The 21,677-nt window shown below is 44.6% G+C and overlaps 1 protein-coding gene across 5 annotated transcripts in view; it reads right to left on the reverse strand.

The window, feature by feature from the left end:
• Positions 1-21,677, reverse strand: part of FRMD4A (FERM domain containing 4A) — a 341,961-nt gene that overhangs the window by 133,408 nt on the left and 186,876 nt on the right. For all 5 annotated transcript variants that reach the window (XR_011076055.1, XR_011076056.1, XR_011076057.1 and 2 more), the window contains exons 3-4: positions 16,618-16,712; positions 4,433-4,525 (exon numbers count right to left, since the gene is read on the reverse strand). Coding sequence is in view for 1 of the 5 variants with exons in the window: in XM_068561738.1 (XP_068417839.1) it covers positions 4,433-4,525; positions 16,618-16,712 (188 nt within the window). In the remaining 4 variants the exon portion in view is untranslated. The remainder of the gene's footprint in view (positions 1-4,432; positions 4,526-16,617; positions 16,713-21,677) is intronic.

A 21,677-nucleotide genomic window follows, 5' to 3' on the forward strand; every position in this document is an offset into this window, starting at 1 on the left:
AGGGGGCAGCAAGTCCATCCTTCTGAACCTTTGCTGTGAACAGAAGCGGGAACAGGGGTGGTAGCTGTAGGAGGAGACAAGTCAGGGAGGGTATTTTCTTTTGTGAGGGTGGGAGCACCATGGAGGGGTGTGGAGAGGAGGGGTCAGTGGAGAAGCAGCTTAAGATAGAGAAAAAGGGAGGGGAGACTAGAGGGAGAGAGCTCCCTGAGGTGGTGGGAGGAGCTGGAACTGGAGGGCAGGTGGACCCACCAGCCACGGAAGATGGGATGAGGGGGGTGGGTGTGTGTGTGTGTGTGTGTGTGTGTGTAAGAGACAGACAGAGACCTTGGAAGCTGGGGATGGTGCTTGTTCACCTGTTCACTTCTCTCTTCCTACCTCTTCAAATGGTACCTAGAACATAGCAAGTGCCAATGAATATCCGTGAATCAACAACCGAATCCATCGATAATGGTGAGTACGTAGCATGGAGTTCACAAGTGAGAAAGCTGTTGACACCTCACAGTTGAAATGAGAGTGGCTTTTGGCTCTTAAGGCCCAGCAGTGACGCAGCTCACGGTGACAAAAAGGGGCTGGTGGGACTGAGGAGTGTTCTTTGTAGAAGAGGAGAGAGCACAGGGCAGGGCAGAATGCTTCCCCACTGGATGTCCCCCTTGTCAGGAGATGGCAAGTCTTTCTCAAGTGGGACTAACAGCACACATCTCAGCTTCTGAAAATGCCTGCTTTCCCACCGAGGATGCCCCTTCCTCCACCAAGGTGGTTTCCAATAGGGCCGCCAAGCTTTGGGACTACAGGTTGCTTTGTCCCCCGCAGGGGGCGCTCTGTCATGGTGCTAAGTTGGGTAGCTCCAGAGCAGCGAGGTCAGGCCTGGGAGGGCTGCTCTCCACGACACCTCTTGCCCAGAGGTGGGGGCTTCTGTCCTTTGCAGATGGACGCTGGTGCTGCAGATGTGGCCAAGCGTGGAGCCGAGATGGGCCAAGGTCAGCGACCTCAACTCGGGTCCTCTGGCCCTACCGCACAGGCAGCAACGGCAGGCTCTCTGGTTAGCAATCCTGATGTCACTTTTCACGTGTGAGACAGAGGTCGCGTGGTGTAAGGGGTGGGGCCCCACCACTGGGGTCAGATCTGGCTGAACCGATACAATAACTTACCAGCCATGCCTGGGGGCAGAATCTACCTAAACATCTTGGCCCTCCATCTCCTTATCTTGATTAGGAAAAATAACACCTGTTTCAAGGATTGTTGTGAAGATAATTCATCCATAATAATGGACAGTTCCCTCTTCTCTGACCTTTTTCCTTTTTAGGTAATTATTAAGACCCTGATGCCACTGTGACCATTCCTGGTCATTTGACTGATGAGAATTGCAGGGATCAAGTCCCTGTGAGGCTAAATAACGGGTCAGTGAAGGCAGGTTCTTAGCCCTCCTTCCTGTCATTCTGAGACTGTCCTGCAGCCAGTTTCACACCCTCCAAGGAGGAAATGCTTATTTCCTGGCTTAGAGGATGAAGCAAAATTCTGTGAGTTCCAATTCACGTTATTTAATATATTTGGGTCTTATTTTTCCTAATTGGTTGAATGGAGGCCATAATTCTGCCCTCACTCTCACAGATGTTTTGAATATGCATCGCAGCGGAAGAATATATAAATGCCAAGTAACAAGCTATGCTGGGTGGCAGCCCAAACGTAGATCCTCGGTGACACAGGGTTAAGATGTCCACTCCATGAATTCTTAAATCTTGGCTTAAGGCAGCTGATCTTTTCCATGGTCTCTTTTATCAGGTGGTTCTATTTTGCTTTTATTCTCCTATATAACTGTACACGTGTTATATAGATGTAACACATAGATGTTTAAAGGAAAGGAGAAAGGCAATGAGGGGCTGGAGAGTCAGCCTGCTTCAGGGATGCACGGGTGATGGACAGCTGGGTTCTTGTTTAGAAAGGTCAGTGTGTACGCACAGGGAAAGAGCCCAGCTGGTCAGAAGCTCTTTTAGTTAGAGACTCCAGCGTATTCCAAGGTCTGGGTCTTTTATGAAGATAATTTGTCATACCACTCGGTTGTAGAAAATAGCCTATAGGCATCCTCAGAAAGGTACCGAGTTATAAATTGGGAATTCTTCCCAGGCTGAAAATCAAGGTAAAAGTGTGGAATTCACCCCTGTGGGAGAACCTGCTTCCTCTCTGGGAGAAGACAAATTATCAGTATTTTGATACCATGCTGTTCAGCCGGCTGCAAAGTGGGGACTCGGGCGAGCGGGGGTTCCGGGAACCAGGATCCTTCGTGGCCAGCGCCAGGGAGACACCCACGCCGGGAGGCGGTCGTAAAAATTTAGGTGACAGAAGATGAGGGCCTGAGTTCACGTAATAAAGAGGAGAAGGCAGGGCGGAGAGAGATTTCCTAAGTAGCAGCAGAGAATTCATGCCCGTAAGAATTTGAGGGAGAGGAAAGGGGGACAGATTTTAAGATTTAAGCCTATATAACTGAATGGATAATGACGTCAGATTTGATGGGACCACAGGTTTGGGGAGGTGGGGGGTGGCTGGGAAAATGATGAATTTGGCTTTGGACCCGTTGAGTTTGATGTACGCAGGTGGCCAAGAGGTCACTGGAAATAGAAACCTGGGGCTCTCCAGAAAGATCCGCTTGCAGGATGAGCTAGAGAAAGCTCTGCCTTGTATTTCTGTAAGATGTCCATCCCTAAATGTGAATTCGGAGAGTTCTTCCTAATGAGCATTTGGGGAGGCGCCTGCTTTGGCCAACTAGGAAAACACATGTCCCTGGGTCTTCAGTCACCCCGTCCCCAGTTCTACTGTTAGGCTGGATCTACCTTGGCAGTTCTCTGTGTATCTGGTTCCGTGGAGAGACGTTGGCTTGGAGTGATCTGGACCCATCTGCACGCGGAACCTCGGCCACAAACACTTCAACCCAGCAATCTTTCACAGCGTTCCAGGCTTTTCTCCAAGGCTTGCTCCCCAAACCCACAAATAACTCAACTCATAACAGACACTTGAAAAAAAACAGCTAATATGCAACCAGCCCAGTGTTTTCTCTTCTTGGCTAATGTTCGCAAAAAGCATCACGAAGGAGGGGGGCCTGATCCATGGCAAGTGTACGCACCCATCTCCCACTGCGGGTTAATGACCTGCTTAAATGCAACTGTGTCTCCCTTGATGCCGCCACCCCTCCCGGCGCTACTGTTCCTCTTGGCTGTATAGGATGACTTTTCCATTTATCTGAGAAAAAGGAGCCGCCATTAAAGAGAAGATGACACTGAAATCATGCCCATCAGGGATGGAAATGGCGAAGATTAGATCTGCTATGTTTGCAGCTGTTAAACAAATCAAAAAGGGATTAAATGCAAGTTTAAATTTACTCAGCCAGCTGAGATAATGACACATACTCCCGCCTGTGAAAGGGACCCTTTACCTCTGATTTTTGCCTTTCGCTGTATCAGGACGGCTACGCTTAAAACTGTGTTCTTGGCTGTGCTTTTTAGGAGGAACTGAATTGTGAAGCATTGGTGTCCTGCTGTTGAATTTCTGTTCCCATTTTTAAAAAGTGCTGGGTCTATGCATTGAGTGGAAGGGTTAGACATGTGAACCCAAGTACCTCTGCAGCTGTGTAGACAGAAACAGCCTGATGGCTCCCCAGACTGGGTGCTCAGGGAGCCGCCAGATCTGGGGGCTCAGATCCTGGCTTTGCTATGCACGATTTGTACTTTGCCCTTGAACCCATGACATGATCCCCCTCTGGCTTCACACAACCTTCTGCAAACCCAAGTGGTCGGCCTGGTTGACTTCATAAGACTATTGCAGATATGAACTATAAGAATCATACAGTTACCTGCAGTCACGAAATAAAACTTCTTACAGTACGTTAATGAACAGAAAATGACTATTGTTTCTGATATATTATTACACCATAGCCTCCCTTAGTGGGAAATGCGTTAATCTGTGGTTTGCTGCTGGGTTTCAGCTATTCCTATCTGGGATAAAACAGGCAAGTTTCAAGATGCCAAGCAGCACTTGTGACAGAAGGAAAGAATACGCAGACTTTTGCTATGTAGCTTCGAAGGCCGCCAAAAGAAACCACGGATTTGTGTTATTCTCAGAGACTTAGTTTCCTTTGAGATATATGCCCTCCTTCCCCCGCAAAAAAGCAAAAAAAAAGGGTTTTATTTTCACTCCACACAAGCATCCTATTGTCAGAGCACAAACACGTGTGTCCACGCACACACGCCGACATGCCTTACACACTCACGCCCTGTGTTTACATCTGCTGGGAATGAAGCTATACCACAACCTCTATTCCTGGCAGTGAACCAAGACAAACTTGACTTCCCTTTTCTTTGATCGCTCTACCCTCCCAGACTTTTCTGACAAAGGAGGGGGGAAAAAAAAAAAAAGCGAAAGGATGGATACCCAATGTACATACCTGACACAAAAGTATAAAACCACTGGTCCCGACTTTTTGGGGAAGTCGTGTTCCAAGACTCTTCGATCTAGTTGAAGCCAGTTTAAGTGTCCCCTGAGGAAAAGAGAGACCAGTGGGTTAGGGCTTTGGGTTTTGCCGGAGTGTCTTGGGACGAAGGTATATGTGCTGCAAAACATGCCGGACCACAGATAAACGTGGCCCTCTGCCTCACTCTTAAGTGCTCAGTATTTGCAGAACCCAAGGGAATTATCGGGGGAATACTGCGTCAGCGGGAGATACTGCATGACAGTCAAAGTCGGGGGTTTGAGATCCCCAGTCCATTTCCTCAATGGCACTAAAATGAAAAGGCAATCATACTCTCTTTCTTGTCCTGAATTCCCTAACCACCACACTCCTGACTGCCTTTTCTCCTGAAGGCCTCCAAACACACTTCAGAAACATGTTAGCAATCTTCACAACATCTTGCTGGAAGCAGATGGGGTGCAAAGTGAATCAGAGACAGTTTCTTTCAAAATGAAGTGTACACCGACCATACCACCCAGCCACTCCACTCCTAGGTATTTACCCAAGAGAAATGAAAGCAGGCGTCCACGCAAAGACTTTTACACACAGATGTTCACTTTATTTGTAACCGCTCCAAACGTGAAACAACCCAAATTTTCACCAACGGGGGAATGGACCAATTATGATTGAGTTATAGAATGGAATACTACCCAGTGATAAAGACAATGAGCTATTAATACACACAGCAACAAAGATGAATCTCAAGATAATTATGCTGAACGAAAGAAGCCCGACAATAGAGAGTACAGACTGTATGATTCCATTTATAGAAACCTTTAGAAAGTACAAACTAATCTGCAGTGACAGAAAGCAGATTGGTGGTTGCCTGGGGGTGGGTGATGGGGGGGAATCACAGGGAGGACGAGGAAACTTTTGGTTGGGATGGAGATGTTCATTATCTTGATGGTGGTGATGGTTTCATGGGTGTAGACGTATGTCAATACTTACGAAATTGTACACTTTATGTAGTTTATTGCATGTCAACTTTACCTATTAAAGCTATTTTAAAGTGAACCACAGAAATATCTGATGATATATAAATGGGGTCACTTCTGCATTTATTTCTTCCTTCCCTCCCTCTCTCCCTGCCTCCTTCCATAAATATTAATTGACCACCTTCTTCAAATAAGGGTCTGGAGATGTAGCAGTAAGTGAAATCAACACAGTCCCTATTCCCCTGATGCGTATATTCTTGTTAGGAGACAGACACTCAGCAACTATTTCCACAATTATGTAATTACTAATAGTATTAGGACGATGAGTTATGAGAACCTGTAAGAACCTGATCTAGTCCTGAGGTCTGAGAAGTACTGCTTGACGTCTGATTAAGATTTGAAGAATGACAGGAGGAAAGCAAAGAGGAAGGGGAAACCACTTTCCAAACAGCGGGGCCAGCATGTGCAAATGCCCTGAGGTGGGAAGAAATCTTGGTGTCATGAGAGTAGAAAGGGATGAGGCTGGAGAGTGGTGACCAAGGCCTTGGAGTCAAGTTGAGGAGGTTGGTCTTTGAAGAGCAAGGCAGGATCACAGAACAAGTAGGAGCAGAGCAATCTACCCTTGTCCTTTTTTCCTCTCCTCTCCTTCCCCAATCTCGGTCCATCATCCTGGAGGTCTCAGAGTCCTATAACCGCCTTGACTTAGTAAGCTCATGCCGAACAGACACAACTGCACAACATTTCCTCAGGGCCTGATGCTGAGTAACACTGATGTTTATAACGTAGATACCTGTGTGAAAGGCTGGCGCTTATTAAACAAAAGCTGTTGCATCACTGTATTAAAACGTTTGCTCCTCTAAGCCTCCAAAAAATGAAAGCTAGAGAACACTCCAGAGGCTTCCATCTCCCTTTTGAGATGTCATTCAAACTGCACCTTTTGCACAAAAAAGCAAATCCTTTCTTCAATTAAGCCTACACCTGTGGCTCTAGGGGTGAGGATGAGAGCTGCTTTGGAAGAGTGTCCGCCTGAGGAACCTGGCCTCTTTCTCCAAGAATTTTCACCTAGACAAAAATTATTTTCTATTAACTTTATGTTTCATGCTTGGTGACTCTTCTCTGAGTATAGTAAGGGTAAAAAAAAGAATGAAAAAAGAAGTTTTCTAAGCAAAACGACTGGACCAACATCTTCCAGAAAGGCGGGATAAATTCTCGTCCAATGGGACATGGGATCTGGAAACAGAAGGCCTGGAGGCCGCTGTTGTCTCTGGTCACACCTGAATGCCGACAATGCCCCTCGGGGATCATGTTGTTTCAAACCTCTGCACCTCAGCTCATGCTGTTCCCTCTGCCTAAAATGCCTTTCCTCTCTTTCACAGCACAGCGAAGTCTGGCCCATCCTTCAAGACCCAGCTCTCCTATGTCTCCTCCAGAAATCCTTCCCCGACACCCCTTCCCTCACACCACACACCAGCCTGGGCTGTGGGTCCTCCTCTGGACTCACACGGCACCCATCCCAGGCACACCTCTGCTGCTGCACTTCCCGAAGTCTACGGAACTTACTCTGTGTACACACTTTTCCTCAACAGACTTTTTATATCTGAAAAGCACAGAGAGATCTATCCTATAAGGTGACAGCATGTGCATTTTTGATTAATTGGAAGGTAAGACAAACGACCTCATTATTGGGGAGTAATAAGCCATAGCCCCTGCTTTCCAGCCTCTGAAAATGTCCCAAATCTCCTAGGAGTCTCTCTCTGTGCTCAGCCTCTTGCAAACACGCCATATGCACACTCACCCCAGGACTTTGATCATGTGGTTTCTCCTCATTGGAACAGTCTCTCCATCCTCTTTATCTGAATGATAGCCATTGTTCAAGGCTGAGTTCAAGTCTTACTTTTAGTGAAGTCTTCCTTGATTGCCTACATCTGGGGTTTCTTTCAAACATCTCCAGAGCTTCTGGTTTGTGTCATCTGCAAGGCACTTAGCACTGCCTTGTGCAATTAGTTATTTAAAAAACATGACCTGTCTCTCCATCTAAGTTGTAAGTTTTCAACATTAAACAAACAAAAAAAATCATCCCCAGATCTTAGCACAGCAGTTGGCAAATACTACGGACTCGAAAGTACTTGCTCATTGATCGGATAACTACCTCCAAAAGCAGCTGATTTGTGCCCTGATCTTAATTTATAAAAGTGACTGAGTGACAACACAGAGAGGTCAATGCCACTGAAGGGAAAGTTTAATGTTCCCCACAGTTTCCTGGAAATGAGAGGCACCTACACCACGCAGGACCATGAGGAGAAGCACCAGTGTTGGTCATAAGGCAGAAAGGAATATGGGGAAGACATAGGCCAGAGACTTTTTTAGGGTTTTTGTGGAAAAGGCAGGGGGAACAGCTTAGGATTGGCTAGTCTGAACAATCCTGGTGGACCCTGAGGCATAAGAGCTGTCCCTGGTTCTCTGGTAACTGGCCCCCCCGGGTGATTAAGGACAGGGAGAATGTTGGCTTGGGATGTGAGAGTTACATAAAGGAAGTGATTCAGAGTGTGGCCTCAGGGTCACAGGGGGGATGGAAACAACGTTGGCTGTTAGTTTGGCCCTGTAATGAATGAGGCCAAATAAATACAGAATATGCAAAAACTCGGAACAGAAATCCATTCAATGACCATGCAGATTTAAATTTTAATCTTTTGCCTGGCAATAATTCTTGATAAAGAGTCTGGCGAGATAACCTCTTAAGGATCCTCTCAAGAAAGACAGACTAGAATGGGGCACAGTGGTTTTCCTCTGGTCCCAAACTCAAGGAATAAGGAGGAACCGAGAGATGGAATGTTTTACCTGTGCTCTCAAGATCAGTCAATGGGCCAGGCTTGAGAAATCCTCACCCCACCCCAAGGGCACAGCATTTCTGACCACTCAGACCACTGGGGGTTTGACTTGGCTTCTGGGGGCCGTAATTCACTTGGTGGAGAACCTGAAAATGGGGACCTTTTGCTTGAAGAGACACAGACATGCACAGCACTTGGATACCGCTCTACTGGGTTTGCTCACTGCCCATCTTCTTCATCCACGTTATCAGAGGACAAATAGGTAGATGGATCCCCCCTCCCTAGGTAATTTCATTCCCTACACTCAACTTTTTAAAACAACAGCACTCTAGGGACGAATTCCTTGGTTCCCAGCCATATATTAGTTTCGCACTGATCAAGCCATGAAATGGCTAGAAAGTGAGAAAATGGTCAAAAACCAGAAAGAACAAGGAGGCCAGAACTCCCCCTAAAGCGAATAGTTGGCCTTGGAAGAAAAATGAATTTCCTTCCCCCATGTGCCCTACTTGGATTCCTCAACCCCAGTTCTGTGAGGGATGGCATCACACACACACACACACACACACACACACACACACACACACAGAGGCAGGGTTCCAATATCTGCGGGGAGGTGGGCTTCCTGCACCTGGAGTCCCGGGACCCTCAGGTGGAAGGAAGTCACTCCTTTCACTTTATGTGCCTGTAAAAAAATCTCTCCACTGAAGGTGCTACAAAGGGAAGGACTGAGGGACCAGTGACCCACCCCAGGTCCCTCAGGATAACTGCCCAATATTTAGGCAAAAGCTAAGAGATGGATTAAAAACCCCAGTTCTGAGGCCACCACTTTCCAACTTGTTAAAATATTTTCTGCTGATTGCGTTGGGTTCAAAGTCACATTTCCTACACCCAACAGTATCAAGGATTCCTTGATGTCTGGGATTTTTTTCTTTCATATGTAACACCTCACGTTCCTGACATCAGGTCTCTTCCTCAAACCTCTTCTTTCTTTTTTTTTTTTTCCTTTAAGCTAGGGTGGGATGGGAAGCAAAGAGTAAAAGAAGTATTTTCTCTATACAGTTTAACTAAGAGATCCCCGATAGCTTGGATTTCATTATCTCATTGATTTTTCATTTGAGAATGCACATCAGTGCATTTGCCGATAACAAAGCAAAAAAAAAAAAAAAAGTCCCAGCAGACCCTCAGGGTATTTTTGTTATTGCTTGACTGATAACTATCTTTAAAGCTGAGCGAGATAACACCCCCCATTTGGTTTATGGTGGCAATAGGTCAAACTGTTAGGTCAGTAATAAATATGCAGTTGCTTCCAGGCAACAGAAATTGGATGCATTTATTTAACAGATTGCTTTTAGCTTCTACATATAATACAAATAGATTTTTGGTCCAAGCATTGGCACCTTCAATAGAGATGGCCTTAAGGAGAGCTTTCTTCGCAGAAAGTCACTGGAGGGTGGAGGTGTGTGATAAGTCTATCTGAACCCATCACTTTTTGGACCCCAGGGTAGAATGAGACTCTGTGCCTTCAGAGGTTTTTATTGTAGACAGCTGATTCGTATGGAATGAGCTTCCAAAGAAAGTCTAAACAAGAGATGAAATTCTTACAGATGTCACTGGATGGAGAGAGGGGGTGGAGAGTTCTTCAAAAGGAAGAAGATATTGCTCTTCAGTGTCTTTGAATCAGAAGTATGTGTGCTCAGGAAGGACAGCTCAGGCATACTGATTTAGCTAGAATCCCTCAAATAATGGCTTTCAAGTATTGATATGTTGAGTGTATGAGTGAGAGAGAGAGAGAGCCTGCAAGAGAGATGCACACACACAGACAAAGGTAAGGAATGTACTGGCGAGCCCGGATGACTAAATCATGGGCTCTTTTGTCCATCTGAATTTATGCCTTTAATTTTTTATTATACGGAGGAATTGTTTGCTCCACTATGTCCTCTGAAGGCTATCCCAAATTTTCTTTTCTAGTACCTTCTACACTCTATCTTAATATTTACCTCCTAAACTAAAAATACAAGCTCTCCAAGGGGTCAAAGGCCAGTTACTTCTGTATCTCCAGGCTTAACAGTGGATGCTAAATAAACATTTGCTAAGAAGTGAATACACTGGCCTCAGATAAGCCTCACAGATCAATATTGCTGTTGGTGCCATGACTGCCCTCCACGTATATAGACACCGCTCCTGCCTTAACTGAACAATCTCCATATTCGATGAGAATTCACCTCGTCCAGGATCCGAGTGCACCCGTACCACTCGCTTTGGGAAGGAAAAGGTCAGGAGAAAGCCAGGATCTCTAAGGCCCCGTCTGGTTGCCTCATTCTTTTTTACTTCTCTTAGCTGCACAGAGGAAGAGTTCTGCTAAAGCCCCTTTCCAGTTACTGAACAGAAGTTTCTGTGTTTTCCGCAGCATCTGAGGGTCTACGCAGGCCGCCTCCGAGGGGGTAACAAACGCTGAATGCTGCGTTCCCAGAAGCAGCTGTTACAACCCAGGCACTGAGGTTGTAGCCATTGATTTTCTCCTTAGTCTCATGGTACAGAGCATTTAATGAATGGAAATCCCAAACCTATTTCTAAATAAATGACATGCCCAGGGCTGCATCTTGTGGAGGTTTCTTCTGCAATTGGAAAATTGCTTTTCTACTTTATTTTTTAAATTGTACATTAGCTTATGACTGGGAAATGCTCATCAACTAGACTCTTTCCAGATGTCTCAGTCAATGCCAGTCCTGGGATGCAGGACCCAAGAACACTGTAGGACAGAGGATTCTCCCCATTGTCCTGGCATTGGGTCTACGGATGTATTTCCAGTGTGTTGGGGGCATTTTGGACCTTAATTATCCAGATAAATCACACTCCCTAAACAGTACCTATCCACAACTCAATTAATTAAGACATAGTATGTTGCTAAAAAAAAAAAAAAAAGCCTTAATTGGTTCTTAAACTTAGATTCTGTCTTCAGAGTATCTGTGAACCCTCTAAAACTTAAGCACTAATTATTTGGTTTGTAAACATTTGTGGAGGTGAGGGAATGTAACTGAAATTTCACAGGGGTCTGTGATTAAATAAGAGGTTAAGAACTGCTCATTTTCTTAATTGGTAGGTGAAAATACATTCTAACTGTATGTGGCTTTGAAAATGTGCAATAATGGCTAACTGAGTTTCTTAACCTTTTCCCTCAACTTCCTAAGTACTTCTTAAAGTATTTTTACATGGATACTCATTTACAGCATTTGACAAACAATCCTTAACACTTACTTACAAGAAGAGATTCAAATTTAAATATTTTACATAATCATGACCTCAGCTTGGGGTGTGTTTGACAACTTCTGCTGAATAGTCTAAAAGTTGTTTAGTTATTGCTTTTGATGATGGGATTCTCTGTCAACAATTTTTTTTTTTAATTTTAAAAATTAAAAACTTGGGTGCTACAGGTGTTTGCATATGTCAATATTATATAAGAACCTAAATGGGAAAAGAATTTGAAAAAGAATAGATATATCTACACATGTAAATGAATCACCTTGCTGTACACCTGAAACTAACACAACATTGTAAGTCAACTATAGTCCAATATAAAATTTAAAAAAAATTAAAAACTTGGGTGTTACAGGTGTTTGTCTATGTCTAAACTCCTTGAATTGCACACTTTAAATATGTATAGCTTAGTATGTCAATTACACCTCAATATAGTTTTCTGTAAAGACACCAAAACAGAGGAAATAAAAATTATGACTGAGACTAGATCATATAACCAAGAATAGGGCTTTATGGATTTAAATTGTACAATCAGAACCATGAGTTCTGAAAAAAAAATCAACTTGGTTGTTGAAACAGCAGTGGAAATATTTCGAAAATAACATGTAAAAATAACTTTCCTTAAATGATGGACACCAATGTTTGATAAATGAAAATCTTGATTACTCTATTTGCACTCAAGGAAACATTAAATCTGAACTTCTGAGTTGGTTTGCAAACAGGTTTCCAGAGTCTGGAGTTGGGGAGAGTTTATAACTTTGCAGGTTCCCGGTGTGTGTCCTGATGGGTCCCAAACATTCAAAGTTTGAGTGAACTCAGCTTCTCTTCCTGCATCTGGAGGCAGGGAGCAGAGGTAATTTACACCAACATTACCCTTTCTCTAGAACAGGGGTTTTCAAACTTGGCTGCATCTGAGAATCATTTGGGGAGCTTTCAAAAATCTTGATGCTCAGGCCACACTCAGACCAATTAAATCAGAATTTCTGAGGGTAGGGCCCAGGCACCGGCATTTTATAAGGTGTCCTAGGTGACTTCAATGTGGAGTCAAGGTCGAGGATCATGTCTGTAGCAACACATTAATAATTATTTTAAGATCAAATTTATACTAGGCTCTTACTTGGCCTCAGAATGTTTTAAAGACCACCAAAATGTCATTGTGTGCATGTATCGCCACAATTCAGATATTCACAGATAATCATCTACAGACACACCTCAGAGATATTGGGGGTTTGCTTCCAGACCACCGAAATAAAGTGAATGTCGCAATAAAGTGACTCACGCTAATTTTTTGGTCTCCTAGTGCACATAAAAGTTATGTTTACACTATACTGTAGTCTATTCAGTGTGCAATAGCATTATGTCTAAAAAAACAAGGTACATACCTTAATTAAATATACTTTATGGCTAGAAAGCGCTAACTATCATCTGAGCCTTCCGTAACTTGTAATCTTTTTGCAAAAGTGACACCAAAGATCACTGATCACAGAAAACCATAACAAATACAGTAATAATGAAAAAGTTTGAAGTATTGTGAGAATTACCAAAACGTGACACAGAGACACGAAATGAGCAAATGATGTTAGAAAAATGGCACCGACAGACTTGCTCGATGCAGGTTTGCCACACGCCTTCAATTTGTAAAAAACACAGTATCTGTGAAGTACAATAAAGGAAAGCATAATAAAATGAGGTATGCCTGTATATATCTTTTTATTTGTGCAGAATTATTAAAAATAAAAGGGGCTAAATGCACTTGAATCCAGGAATAGAAAAAGACATTCATGGGAAACTGATGAAATTTGAATAAAGTCTGTAGTTCAGTTATTAATATAGTACCAATGTTAATTTCTTAGTTTTGATAATTATCACATGGTGTGTAGGATATTAACATTAAGGGAAACTGGGTGAGGGGTATAGGAGAACTCTCTGTACTATCTTTGTTCTGTAAATCTAATTATTTCAAAATTAAAAGTTTTAAAAATTGAATTAAGAAAAAGAAGGCGGAGCTAGTATTAATCCCACACAATTGTTGATTAACTAACAATAGGAAACATCTCTGGGCACTGAGTCTTGCATTGTGGCCTTGGACACACTATTAATGAATACAGCTTAGGGGTGAGGACACCCCTACTTAGAGAATCTTGCAATTTTGTCTATATTCTGCTCTATATTTCTTTTCTCCAGGCCTGTCCAGAGCCTACAAAATGTCATCAACAGCAGTTCATATTGAAAGACTCACTGACCTATGACACATATGGCCTACGTGTCATATATTCTACTATTAGGAATGATAACACTGCTGGGAATACCTAACACTGGTGCAGTATTTTATAGTTTATAGCACTTTCTAAGTTAGTCTCGTTTTGATTTGCATTAGGAAAAAAGGCAAATGCATGGAGTACACCATGGGTCGCAATAAAGGATGAAAGTTCCATGCATTTTATTATAAAATATGCAGCGTAGCACCTGCAGAAATCACACGCGCACGCACACACACACAACACAATACACATGGACAATTTGAAAACACAGTTATTAAATGATCTTGTGTTAGTGTCTAGTGGTGCCCAGTGTCAGGGCTGGGGGGCGGGGCCGCAGGGCAAGCCTAGTGGTTACTGCCCTGTGATCACCACCCTAGACCAAGCCTCCCCCCACCCCAGGCACTGTTCTGTGGTGACAGCTTTCATTCATTCCTTTCCCAGCAGGAAAAGGAGAAAAGGTCCGATGACCAAAGAGGCCACCAGCCAATGCCTTTGGCCCCAGGTGTTGTCAGCCCATGACTGACTACGTCCTGAGTCACTGCCATCCTGTCTCCTCTTTGTTCTGTCTCCTCATCCTAGTCCCTTGGAGGCCCGGTTCCTGATTTCCTCGGGGTCCCTGACACTCACCATTTCCCGGTGAGTCAGGCCCATCTGCCACCTCTTTTCCAGAAACCGTCTGCCAGCTGCAAAGCCCTGTCCGCTGATCTCGGCTGGCCGCCTGCCACTCCTACAGTCCCCAGAGGAACGCCCCCGCCCAGGCTCGGGGTGAAGAGGTTGGTGGTGGCCACTCTTCCCCTGGACGGTGCCAGAAGATGGCTCATATCCTCCCCATCACCGCCCCCCAGAGGGCCCTCCAGCTGCCAGTTCCACCAGGCCAGAGGGAGGGACCCTCCCCTCCAGCCTGGACTCTCTCTCTCTGCCCTCCACCCCCGACACACACAAGCCTTCCCTGCCGGCCCAGGGAACCAGAAGCGCCAAGAAAGACCCGGAGCACACAGGCTCCATTCGATGGGACAGGCGGACGGTGCTGTGTGGTTTTCCTGCTTGCGTCTCTCCCGGGAGAAGAGCCACTTTCTCCCTGACGTTCACGTCCTTCTGGCTGGTGCCATCAGGGCTGTGGTCTAAAACCTTCAGCAAGCGGACTTCTTGCTCCTTGGCCCAGGACAACAAGCTCATTCTCTGGCTCTTGTTTACTCAAAAGCGAAGTCTAATTGGGACTCCTCTCGAGTTCACTGGCTCTCTTAGAAGAGGAAACGTACTTGGGAAATGTGAACAATGTGATGCATTGAAACTGTGGTTTCTTTCTAATTAGTGAAAAACCGTCTGAGTGGCGATCGAGGGGGTTTACAGTGATTCTCAGGAGAAAGGGTAGAAAACATCTGCGTTTGTGGAAGTAGTTATTCTCGACGCATGTTTGTCTTAAAGCACGTTTTCAAATTTCTCTGCCGGCTCCTTCCCATCCCAGCCCTCCGGTTCACAGACCCGGTTACTGGATCCCACCCGCAGGCACAGAGAACCTTCTAGACCAGAAGCAACCACTCCTGCCTTCCTTCTGGCTCCGTTCCCTGAGGCTCCAGAGCCAGGGCGTAACCTGTTCCTTCCAGCTTTCTTTTTTTTTTTTTAATTTAATTTGTTTTTGGCTGCACCACGTGGCATGCGGGATCTTAGTTCCCTGACCAGGGATCGAACCAGCGCCCCCTGCAGTGGAAGCGCGGAGTCTTAACCGCTGGACCCTGGCTTTCTTGAGGCAGGTGTGACTCTGCTCCCAACGCTGCTCCCCGATCACATCGCCACCTGAAAGGTTGCTAACTTAGAGGGTGATCACCTGTCCAGTTTGCCCACGACAGTACCGATTTACACCCCCTTTTACTCACAGGGTCCCGATTTAGATCATAAATGCTACGGCCACCCCGTCCACGTGCAGCCCCCGGAGGGTCCTCATGCAGATACACCTGGTCATCTCTCCTACTGACCAACGGGGATGCCCCCTGTCCTTGCTCTGAGCCCATCCTGCCTTGATGGTTCCATCTGATTGATGGGGCATAGCCTCCCTGAGCTGTCTTGTCCAGCCGCTAACCGAAGCCTGATCTGTTAGTATTGTAGGAAGTCACCTCTGTAACTCTGAGGATTTGGAGGAGTGTATGTGCATGCGTGTGTATGTGTACACACAGAGGAAAGAAAACTGTGAAACACTTGCTTAGAACAGCTTATTTTTATCCAGGAATCTGTGCAGGTGTTCACTGCAGTCTTTTGCGAACAGTTTATTAAGAAGGAAATTGAAATTTTAGTAAAGATATTCCTTCCTTGTGTTGCAAAACACCGCTGTATAGAGCCAAACGGAAAGATCACTGAACGCAAATGTACTTTTCAACAGATGAACAATCTGAATTTTCTAATTTTATATTCTATTTCAGCGTTGACAGTGAAACTGCACATATACTTTTCATATTGAATTTATCATTGCATTGACTTCCTGTTATTGTTATTCCAACACTGGAGAGAAATGTTTCATTTCCAGAAGTTTTCATTTAACTCTAATAGAAAACAAACCCAGACAAATCCACTTTTTAAAAAATAAACATTTCGGTTCTGAACACGTACCGGCTTGATTATAAGAACTGGTTTACCTCATAATTTCATAATATGAGCATCACCCTAATTATATCCTTTGGCCGTTCCAGGCATGATCACAAGGCCTTTGAAATTCAGATGATGAACTTGGACTGACCCTGAACCACAAGACCCAAGTGGCCTGCAGCTGCCTTCACCGTGGACAGCTGCGATAGTACGACTTCAGGTTCTGTATTTTCCCTTCAGGTTCTCCAAGCACACGGGGCACTTACGTCTCATCTGTGAAGGCGATTCCAAAGTATTCCTTCTCCTTCAGATTGAAGTGAGATGCCACGAGGTCAAGCAGCTCCTTGGCCAAAAGCTTGGGCTGGAGGGAGAACAAAATGGAAAAAGGGTAAGTGATGAGAGATTACTCTTCCTAAAACATGCAATCTCAGGTTTACATAATTTTTTGGAAGGAATGTCCCAAAGCTCAAGAACATCCATACAAATGATTTTTATAAAACCCAAAGGAGTAGACAATGAGGACAGGGCCATCAATGGGCTGAGACCTTGTTTCCTGGTAGTTTCTTCTATCAGCAAATGGTACTTGTTCACCAACACAGCTGTCAAACCCTGTGGCTTCCTTCCCCACACAGGAGAACATTTTACAGTGAATTGACAGGAAGATGTCTTATTAAAAATATATATGTACACATATATATGTAGTAAATATATGTTATGATGTATATCAAATATATATTGTATAATACATATGTTATATAATACTATATTAATACTATAATTAACATGTCATAGAATATGATTATATATATATTTCACATGCACTTATTTAGTATTTGCTACGTGCCAGGCCCTGTTCCAAGCACTTTACAAACACCAGCTTCTTTAACCCTCATCACAACCCTGTGAGATGGTTCTATTATTAACTCCATTGTATGGGGAGGAAACAGGTGCCCAAAGATTGAGCACCTCTGTGTAAGTGCTGGGGCTGTGATTTGAGTCCTGGCTCCACAGACTGCCCTCGACCACTCTATATGCTCCCATAATTTAAAATCCAAACAACAGAAGTACCTCCCTGAAAGAAATGTTAACATTAAGGCCAAAGGGCCTTGGGAGTAGTATTTAAGAATAAACTGAAACTTTGCCTTTCCAAAGGAGAACAGTTTTACCCAAGAATGTTTTTATCATGAACTCTTTCCTAAAATTTTCTGCCAATCCAAAGGAGTGTGCCAGAGCCTTAGATGTGAAATCACTGCGGCTGTTTGTATTGTCAATACATCAATCACTCTGGTCTATCACTGTTGAGATGACCACAGACCACCAGGCTCAGAGGTCAGGGAGGAGGGAAAGGCTGATGATGGAGACACGGGGCCAAAAGGGAACAGTTATTTCTAAATTGCCTCCCGGTTCAGGTATTTGCGATGCACTGCCTTTACGATGACTGTTCTGTTCCACGCATACTCCAAGCTCAGAGCAGAAACAGATTCGAAAAGAGAAAATGTGTGTGTGTGTGTGTACACGTGTGTGCATTGATGCACATTAGGATACCCTTCCTGAGTATATTTCCTGTTCTGGTCGTTACTCTGTTGCTTTTCTCTATTAAGAGGGTGGCTAAGACAATAAATCAAGAGTTATATGACTGTTTTAGAACTACCATATGATCCAGCAATTCCATTTCTGGGTATTTATCCAAAAGAAATAAAAACACTAACTTGGGGGCTTCCCTGGTGGCGCAGTGGTTAAGAATCCGCCTGCCAATGCAGGGGACACGGGTTCGAGCCCTGGTCTGGGAAGATCCTACGTGCCGCGGAGCAACTAAGCGCGTGTGCCACAACTACTGAGCCTGTGCTCTAGAGCCCACGAGCCACAACTACTGAGCCTGCGCTCTAGAGCCCGCGAGCCACAACTACTGAAGTCTGTGTGCCTAGAGCCCGTGCTCTGCAACAAGAGAAGCCACCGCAATGAGAAGCCCGTGCACCACAACGAAGAGTAGCCCCCGCTCGCCGCAACTAGAGAAAGCCCACGCAGAGCAACAAAGACCCAATGCAGCCAAAAATAAAATAAATAAAATACATAAATTAAAAGAAAAACAAACACTAACTTGAAAAGAAGTGCACCCCCATACTCACTGCAGCACTGTTTACAAAAGTCTAGACATGGACGCAATCTAAGTGTCCATCAATGGATGAATGGATAAAGAAAATGTGGTATACATACACAATGGAATATTATTCAGCCATAAAAAAGAAGGAAATCTTATCATTCACAACAACATGGATAGACCTTGAGTGTACTTTGCTAAGTGAAATAAGTCAGACAGAGAAAGACAAACACTGTATGGTCTTACTTATACGTGGAATCTAAAAAATAAAATTAAAAAATACCTCATAGATACAGAGAACAAACTGATGGTTGCCAGAGGAGGGGGTATGGGTGGGTGAAATGGGTGAAGGTGGCAAAAAAAAAAAAGAGAGAGAGTTACATCACAGTTTAGTTCCTTATTTCACTTTTTTTTGGTGCCACTATGGACTATACTGTGTCCCCTCCTCCCAAATTCATGTGTTGAAGCCTTAACCTCCAATGTGATGGTATTTGGAGGGTGGGGCCTTTGAGAGGTAATTAGGGTTAGATGAGGTCATGCGGGCAGGCCCTCATGATGGGATTAGTGCCCTTATAAGAAGAGATCCCAGAGAGCTTGCTTGCTCTTTCTCTCCACCAGGTGAGGACACAGTGAGAAGGCTGCCATCTGCAAGTCAGGAAGAGAGCCCTCATAGAGCCCGACCAGGCTGGCACCCAGACCGCGAACTTGCAGCCTCCAGAACTGTGAGAAAATCAGTGTCTTCTTTTTTTTTTTTTGGTTGCACTGTGCAGCACGTGGGATCTTGGTTCCCTGACCAGAGACTGAACCCATGCCCCCTGCAGAGGAAGCATGGAGTCCTAAACACTGGACAGCCAGGGAAGTCCCCCAAATCAGTGTCTTTTGTTTAAGCCCCCCAGTCTGTGGTATTTTGTAATGGCAGCCCAGGCAGACTAAGACAGGTGTACTTCCTTTTAATTCAACAAACATTTACTGTCTAATATGTATAGGGCACTAGCCAATCCTACAGGAGATACAAAAATGCACAGCACATAGTACTTGTCAATAGGACCTTAAACTTTCATCAGGGCATAGAGTAAGAGCTAGGGTTCATTTTAAAAAGCCAAAGCAGATGGTTCCCTCTTTGCTGCCTCATCCTGAGCTCCCAGGATGGCAGCCTCCGGGCCTCAATCACCATCAATTTACCAATGAAAACTGCCAGAAATGATGGGAGTGGGTTTGAAGCGAGGGCAGAGCTTCCTCCCTCTAGAAGACATGAATAAATCAACAGGAAAATCCATCTTGATAAATCAATGTCATCTAATATTCTATACTACCATTCACACTAAAATGTGAAAAAGTGAAAAAGTAACCGTTAGGGAATTCAAGACTGTATGTAAGACCCTCCTTCATAAATACCACAGGGGAAGGCAGGGGAATAGTCGTGGCACATCTCAGAGCATCACTGATAAATGGCAAAGTATCAATCCAAGGTGAGGGGGCTCTTGAAGCCTCAGACTGTGTTTGCTATGGGATGCTGCAGGTCATGTTGCTGGCATCACCTCCATCCCCATAAGGTGCCTGGCTGCCCAGATACAAAGCATTTAATGTAGAGGTTGTGACCAAACGTAAGGTAACATGGCTGATTTTTACACTGTGATGTACTGTAACTTATCCATCCAAATGTCTGCGTTCCTTTCACAGCAGTCACAGCATTTCTATAATCTGCTATTTCTTTAAACATTTTGATAATCTTTGGGGTTTGCCTTTGAAGCTTGTATCACATGTATAAAAGCATCCTCACTGGTGATAAGTCTTCTTGTACTCAGAATGGACTTGATTTTTTTCACAAGTCACGTGAAGTCAAGTCTGGTGAATGGTGACAGAGGTGGCGGAGGTGAGGAGCACATTGGATCAAGTTGGTTTTATAAAATGAGGTATGACTATAAAGTCATTATTTGTGGGCTCTTAGGGGTGATGGTGAGGTTTCCAGCCTAAACTTGGAAATGACAGAATAAGATTTCCTTCTCTTTGAGAGTTAAACTTGAAAGACAACATCCCAGTGGAACTGACCAGTGATACATACATTTACCCAGAAAGAGAAAAGAATTGTTGTTAGGGTCGGAATAATAGTATATCTATAACATGACTAAATATAGTAATTGTTCCATAGAAGGGGCTGGGTGAATGACCGGTGTGTGTGGGCTGGCGGATGGAGGGGAGTCTGGGAAAAGGAAACGAGCTGGGGAAACAAATGCAGTCTTAGCCAATAGGCCTTAAGTATTTGAGTCCCAGCGGTAAGGCTTCTTCTCTGGCAGACATGGAGGCATGAGGAGGCATGACCTTAGCCAGTCATTTGAAACACTCAAATTACCTATTTAACTCCCCTTCCTCCAATCTCATAGCTTCCAAAGAACTTATTGAGGTGTGATTGCCCTGTCCTACATACGCTGCTGAGCAGTCTCCTACCTGACTGCATTATCTTCTAAACTAAGAGACTGTCATTCCCCTGCCAGTGATGATGCTGAGACTTGGAGACATCAGGCAGGCTGTCTCACAGCAAAGCCAGGCTTCCAACTGAAGTCAGACTGGCCTCACAGGTCACATGTACTACCCTTCTGCCACCCCACTCCTACTGACTCTACCTCCTGGGTGAGAGGTCAAGGATCATGAGCCCTGAGGGCCCTATCTGGGTGAGGGTTATATTGCTCACTTGAAACCAGAACACTGACATTTTCTACATCAATACTGATTTATACATCAGGTACTCTGAACTTGGTTAATGTGAGTCTTCCCCCGAGGATGAACAATCGGGTTTCTGCACTGCAGAGCTAGGGGACTGACTTGACATGCTGAAAAATTCACCAGAATAATGGATGTCACCTTAGGAGCCTTGTTGACACTGACTTTTGGTTTCTCCATGGTGACACATCCCTATGATTTAGCCTGTCACCGCAATCCTTTTTTACATTGGAATTTCTACAGTAAAAAACCAAATTTTCTTGGGGACGCATACACTGAACGCAGCTAAAAGGATCTGAGCAATAGCAGCATCCCTCAAATAAACTTTATCATCTCAGCCTAACTCTTTTCAAGGATAGGATCCGTTTGGATGCATATCTTTGGTCAAAAAATTAAAAAAGGTGGGCTTGCCTGGTGGCGTAGTGGTTGGGAATCCGCCTGCCGATTCAGGGGACACGGGTTCGAGCCCTGGTCTGGGAGGATCCCACATGCCGCGGAGCAGCTGGGCCC

Source organism: Eschrichtius robustus, chromosome 1 (genome assembly GCF_028021215.1).
Source record: "Eschrichtius robustus isolate mEscRob2 chromosome 1, mEscRob2.pri, whole genome shotgun sequence".
NCBI lineage: Eukaryota > Metazoa > Chordata > Mammalia > Artiodactyla > Eschrichtiidae > Eschrichtius > Eschrichtius robustus.